At 34.7% G+C, this 6,966-nt stretch overlaps 1 protein-coding gene across 1 annotated transcript in view; it reads left to right on the top strand.

Annotated features, from left to right (window-relative positions):
• Positions 1-5,607, top strand: part of ANKRD17 (ankyrin repeat domain 17) — a 163,520-nt gene extending 157,913 nt beyond the window's left edge. The window contains 4 exon segments of the mRNA XM_014529477.1: positions 1,276-1,524; positions 2,551-2,729; positions 3,353-3,517; positions 4,162-5,607. Coding sequence (XP_014384963.1) covers positions 1,276-1,524; positions 2,551-2,729; positions 3,353-3,517; positions 4,162-4,221 — 653 coding nt within the window. The 3' untranslated portion in view covers positions 4,222-5,607.
• Positions 5,608-6,966: the final 1,359 nt, after the last annotated feature.

The raw sequence follows: 6,966 nt of genomic DNA, 5'->3' as shown, positions 1-6,966 counted from the left end.
ATATATATTAAAAGAAAGTTGGGTAGTGAGGCATAGCTTTTTCTTGTTTTTTATTTTTTTAAATTATAGTTTACAGTCAATGTTAATTTGTATTAGTTTCAGGTATACCGCATGGTATTTTGATATTTTATAAGCATATTAAGATTCTGTGAAGTACTGATTTAAAGAAACTTATTTTTTTCTTCAGCTAGCTTTTCCAGACTTGCTAGATATCTGAGTCCTTTGTTTTTTAGCATAATACTAGAGGCCTGGTGCATGAATTCATGCAACAGTGGGGTCCCTTGGCCTGGCCTGCGGGATTAGGCTGAAACTGGCTCTCCGACATCCCCCAAGGGGTCCCGGATTGCGAGAGGGCACAGGCCAGGCCAAGGGACCTCACCCGTGCACGATCAGAGCCGGGAAGGGATGTGGGACTTGGCCAGCCGGGAGGGACCGTGAGAGGGCTCCAGGGCATGTCCGGCCCATCTTACTCAGTCATGATTGGCCAGACCCCAGCAGCAAGCTAACCTACTGGTCAGAGCATCTGCCCCCTGGTGGTCAGTGCACATCATAGCAAGCAGTTGAGCGGCCTTAGCATATCATTAACATATTACGCTTTGGTTGTTTGAATGGACTACCGGATGATCAGACACTTAGCATACTAGGCTTTTATTATATAGGATACCAAGGGCCCTAGCCAATTTGGCTCAGTGGATAGCGTGTCACCCTCTGGTCAAGGGCATATACCTGGGTTGCAGGATCTGCCCTGGTCGGGCCTGTGCAGGAGGCAACCAATCGATGTGTTCTCTCACATCAATATTTCTGTCTTTCCCTCTTCTCTCTTCCATTCTCTCTAAAAATCAATGGAAAAATATCCTCATGATTGGGACTTGTCAAAATAGGCATGATTTTCCCTACCTCCATTTTTTAAAAAATTTAATCATTTTCTTCTCATTGCTCTGGTATATTTTACTCAATGTCAAGGATTAATTAATTTAAATATTAATTAGTTTAATGGTTTATTACATGTATAGTTGCAGCATGTACATCTTCACATTCAATTATCAAATAACTAAATGGAAAAATTGTGCACCAGGTGTACCACATTAAAAAATGAGTATGAAGTCATGGAACTTTAAATTTTAACATGCATCACTTATTATTTAAACATTTTTCTCATGTTTTATTTTTCTTCAGAATGTATATTTAAGACATCTTTAGATTTAAGATTTGGTTTTACAAAATTTCATGCTCTATAGATGACATGTATACTATTTCAAAATATCTTTTCTCTAGATTCTCCTGCACAGTCAGTATCCTCCGGAGTTCGTGCACCTTCTCCTGCCCCATCATCAGTACCTTTAGGGTCAGAAAAGCCCAGCAACGTCTCTCAGGACAGAAAAGTTCCAGTCCCTATTGGGACTGAACGTTCTGCACGTATCAGGCAAACTGGAACTTCAGCTCCATCTGTTATTGGGAGTAATTTGTCCACATCAGTAGGGCATAGTGGCATCTGGTCTTTTGAAGGGATTGGTGGCAATCAAGGTATGATATGCTTTTCTGCTTCCAGGAAATTAAGTAATCACTTTTATTTAAGAGTTCAGAACATTTACTGTTCCCATATTACCTCCCATCAAATTTATCATTGCTTTTTGAAAATAGTCTAATGCAAGCATGTCAAACTCAAAGGCTAACATGGGCCAAGTAAACAAGGTTTAAGTTTATGTGGGCCGCAAAAAAAACAAAAAGCTTCAATTTTCATAGACACATAGGTTTATTTCGATAGAGACATGCTGAATACAAAGAGCTGAAAGAAATGAGTAATTATTAACATAAAATAATAGAACATTTTAATAAAAATTAATATTTTTCCTTGAACATTAACTTACCAGACACTAGATAACTGCACAAATTAACCTATTTTTCTTGTTCTCCGAAAGCAAAATATTTCCTGTTGTGCACACTAAACAAGTCATAATGACATGGCAATCGGCTGCTAAAATATTCGCTGCTAGTATTAATGGAAAGAAATAGTGCGCCTGGACGTAAGGCGTGTAAGGGAAATGAATGCAACACAATTATAGTAATCAGTCATTAGCAAACATTGTAGCTTGTTATTAATAATTATGTATAACAGGATATTGTAAAAATTACGTTACGAAATTTTTATTAAAACGTTTCTTATATGCCATTATATTGGCTGGGCTGCAAAAATACTCGTCGTGGGCCGCATATTTGACATGCTTGATCTAATGTAAGCATATTCTTTTCTTCATTTCATATTAAAGAGATGTTACTATTTCTTTTGAGGTTCTTTAGCCTTCACCCTATGTTGGCTTTTTTTTCTTTTGTTTTGTAACACAAAGTGTTTAAGTTATTTTGTTAGAGTATTATATCACTACCTACAAACATAGAAATACTGCAGTAAATATATAAAAGAAGGTCATTATTCTGAAGGAATTCATAATTTAATGTAGAAAATACTAGAAATACATAAAACATTTTATTTTGCTGTCTTCTGATTTTAAATATCACCATTTATTTTTTCCTGCCTTTTTGTTTTTCCTTCAGACAAAGTTGACTGGTGTAACCCTGGGATGGGAAATCCTATGATTCATAGGCCTATGTCTGATCCAGGAGTGTTTTCACAGCATCAAGCAATGGAGCGAGAGAGTACAGGAATTGTAACTCCTTCTGGTACATTCCATCAGCATGTTCCTGCAGGATACATGGACTTTCCTAAAGTTGGGGTAATGGTGATTTAAATAAACATTTTCATTATTTCCAGATGTTTTTCTTCTTAGTCTTATTTTACTTTCAAGGGGATAAGCATTTGTGGAATGATTTTGGGGCTTCGGCCTACAATTATAGGTCAAAATCTGGCTAAAATATAAATATTTATAAATCTTAATTTTTTTTCAGTTCAGAGAAATGTTTTTTGACAAAATATTTTGGATATAGTAGGCTTATGTATATCTAATGCTACAAGAAATCATTATAATGGAAAGTAATTTTTAGATTACCTAGATAACCTACACTTTTAAAAAATGAGGTGAAGTTTCAAATATTAATTTTTTAAAATATATTTTTATTTCAGAGAGGAAGGGAAAGGGAGAGAGAGAGAGAAACATCAATGATGGGAGAGAATCATTGGTAGGCTGTGTCCTGCTCGTCCCCTACTGGGAATTGAGCAACCCTGGTATGTGCCCTTGACCGGAATCGAACCCGGGACCCTTCAGACCACAGGCCTATGCTCTATCCACTGAGCCAAGTCAGCCAGGGCTCAAATATTAATTTTAGGGCTATTGATTATATTGGGAAAAGTGAGCAGTGACTTGAATGTGCATAATATTTATTTCCCTCCTTTTTTAAGGGTATGCCTTTTTCTGTGTATGGGAATGCAATGATTCCTTCAGTAGCACCTATTCCTGATGGTGCTGCAGGACCCATATTTAATGGCCCTCATGCTGCAGACCCCTCTTGGAACTCCCTAATAAAGATGGTTTCAAGCTCCACAGAAAATAATGGCCCTCAAACGGTAAGGCTGATCATTAAGTGAACATTTATGTATTAGTGTGTATGAGATGCTGGGACAAATAGAATACAGGTAAATTATGGTAGTGAGAGATTATGGTGAATATGGGCAGTTAAGGAAATTTAATATAGCAGAGGGATGTAGAAAATGGTACATAATTTGTGCTAAAATTATGAATGGCATAATGTATTTCGTTGGGCAGTAGATGGTAATTAAAAGATTTTAAGTTGCAAAGTTTTATAATTTTATAGATCAAAATTTACTAGTTATGAAAAGGGCCATATAGAGGTTATTGAGAGAATCATAAATGTCAAAACTATGTATAATTACAAATTCATAGATACATTGTATATTCTTGTGTTTTTTTGGTGTATGTTTAATATATTTGACTCATTTTCCTTCTACAGTCATAAATCTATGTACCCAGGTAATGGTTTTTAAAAAATGATGTTGGATCCTATTTGAGGAATAAGAGGAGAGGCAAGGAAATAATTGGTAAAAGTGGTTTATCATTGCTTTTCTTCATTGTTTTCAAGTATGTTGCAAATTAAATGAGATTTAGCTATTTTAGTCCATAGCTAGAGTTTTATTTTAGTCAACTATATGTTAAATACACATTTAATAAAATGCATGTTCTTTCTTCATAGGTGTGGACTGGACCCTGGGCACCTCACATGAACAGTGTGCATATGAACCAGCTTGGCTGATGAAGATCAGCTTGTTAGCCTGCAGATTCCTTTTCATACAGAGGAAATCACAAGTGGCCGGAAAACTATTTTTATGCTCCCAAATCATTCTACTGATGTGCTTGACTGAAGTGTGTAGGCTTTTTGCAGAAGAACTTACTAACTGACCTATTTTCTGTGAACATTTGTGACTGCCCATTCCCCATCATCATCTGTTTTACCTTAGTTAGTATTTTTCTTACCATTTTTCTTTTTTGCTCTCCCTCTTCCCCTTTGGACATAACTTTCTGTTGAAGCTGTTCTTTGGCTGGTTGGTATTAGTACTGTAAACTGCTTCTGAGCAAACACGGAAATTTAGCAAAATTATGTAAACTTGATCCTGAAGTTTTAGAATGGCAAATAAATGTACAATTGTTTACATAACAGAGAAGGCTAAGCAGAAAGTAAATTTCAATATGTCAGTATAGAGGCTCTACTTTATGTAGACTTAAATTAATGTGAGATATGTACCTTCATATTCAGAAATCTGGATGTTTCCTTCATACATTAAACTATTAATAAGCATAACTTTTCTGCTTGTGTAATTTAAGTATAAAGTAAAACAATGGGCATTATCAATGGATGTTTCCCAACATTGGCTTTTTAAATATCCATATTGCTCTTTTGAATTTGTTTGCAACAAACCACCTATAGAAGAAATTTATCACTTTTCTCTGTCTTTTTATTGCCTTGCCACACTTAACTAATGCACACTTCACTTTTTCTTCTCTCTTCACCTTTATGACTAATACCAGTAAAATTCTCTTACTGCTAGTGACATAATTTGTAAACATTTTTAATGTAATGGCTGCTACAGAGACATGGAGCACCTTCATCATCACCTGTGGTTTCTGCTAACCATAAAATGTTTAGCCTTTCTGAGAATTTAAAAGCCACCACTGGTTTCCAGTCAGTATATATAAGCTCTTAATGTACTGTTTATTATTAAACAATTCAGTGTACTATTTTATATTGGGTAATATTGATTCTTAACACTGGCTTTCCTGGTCATCCAGAGTCAACATAAAATTCCAATATTCAGTAATATAGGGGAAAGTATTTTCCCCCCAATTTTAAAGGCTTCTTGTTCTCTACACTTGTGTATTATCAGTGAAAAGGATCAACAGCTAACTTGGGGCAAGTAATTAAAGAAATTCTGCACTTGTCATGAAGACAATTTATGGTAGACGTGAATACACAGATTATAAAATAAAGTCTTCTTTTAACCTGTTTATATAGGATACAGGGCCACACTAAACTATTCAGTGGAATTTATTCCATTCACTTGAAACAATAAACAGTAACGTATACAAGAAGAATGTGTCCTACCCTGTCTCATATGGAAAAATAAATTTGTATGGTTGAAATGTAAAAGAAGGTAATCATAAAAGTGAAGTATGTATCAATCTGTGTTTTTTTTTAATTAGACAAATTCCACAGTGGTGAAACAAACTAAAATTCAGATAAATCACCAGCATTGACAATATTAATAATGATTCCTTGGCTCTTCAATTAAATGAAAAACATTTTTTTTTAATCTCTGGCATGAATAAAGAATAAAAAGGAGATTTCTCAAACATATCCTTGAGGTCTGTAAACAAACATATATTTATTTTATAATTTAGGGGGTGGTCTTAAAATAGCTAAATTTGTTTTTATATCTGATTGATAACCAAATTTAAAGGAAAGGCTAAATACGACCCTACAAATTAATACAGCTATGAAATAAAATTGTAGCACTTTACTAAGAAAGGGATATAATGCTGTTTAATAGAATGTTTTATATATGACTTTTGGCCCTATCCTATAATTTTTGGTTAATTTCTTTCCTGTATTAGGGTTATTTTCCAATTAAAATTACCCTGCTAGATAACAGATACCACCCCATATTTATTACAACACATGAGTTCTATTGATTCACAAAACTGAATTTCTTAAAATTCAGTATCTTACTGAAAAAAGAAGAGAAAAAGCCCTATATTTTCTTAAGTTTCAAGCTCTGGTATGGGGATATAGATTGGGATGTTCCATATTTAATTTTGGAGATCGAGCTTATTAAATACAATAACATGCTTTTAGAAGCCTATATCAGGAACATTTTTCAAATACATTTTTTATATTTCAGATGTAATGCAGTGCATTTTTATTTGAACATTACAAGGCATTATCTTTTGGGACCATCCAGGACTCTTCCCCCCCCCCCGCCTTTTGAAAGTATGTGGTATTTGTAATTACAGATGACCCAATGTATTTCTTTTCTCTCATTCTTTTAAGAAGTGACTTAAGTCCTGACTGGCATGGCTCAGTGATTAGAACGTGAGCCCCTCGCACCAAAGAGAGAAGTGTCTCAGGTCAAGGGCATGTTCCTGGGATGTAGGTTCTTTCACCTGCCCCAGTCGGGGCACCTGTGGCAGGCAACCAATCCATGTGTGTCTCTCACAAAGTTACTTAATTCTTGGAAATAACACTTAGGTTAGTTTAGACCTTATATCCCAAAATAGTTAATATTGCAGTTGTTTTGTAATCTGTTTATAGATTTACTTTAGAAATGATTTTGTTTACCTGTGCTAACAGAATACCCACTTCATGCCTTTCAAACATATTTCAACTTATACCAACATATTCACAAAAATTAATTTTGGTATCTATTTGAAAGATTATTTTCCCTTTCTGTTTCTCATTACTGTAAAGTTAAATCCTTTTGTTGCTAATTGAAAATGATTTATA

The sequence above is a fragment of the Myotis brandtii genome, unplaced genomic scaffold (genome assembly GCF_000412655.1).
Source record: "Myotis brandtii unplaced genomic scaffold, ASM41265v1 scaffold681, whole genome shotgun sequence".
Classification (NCBI taxonomy): domain Eukaryota; kingdom Metazoa; phylum Chordata; class Mammalia; order Chiroptera; family Vespertilionidae; genus Myotis; species Myotis brandtii.
This window is presented reverse-complemented; position numbering and strand designations above follow the sequence as displayed.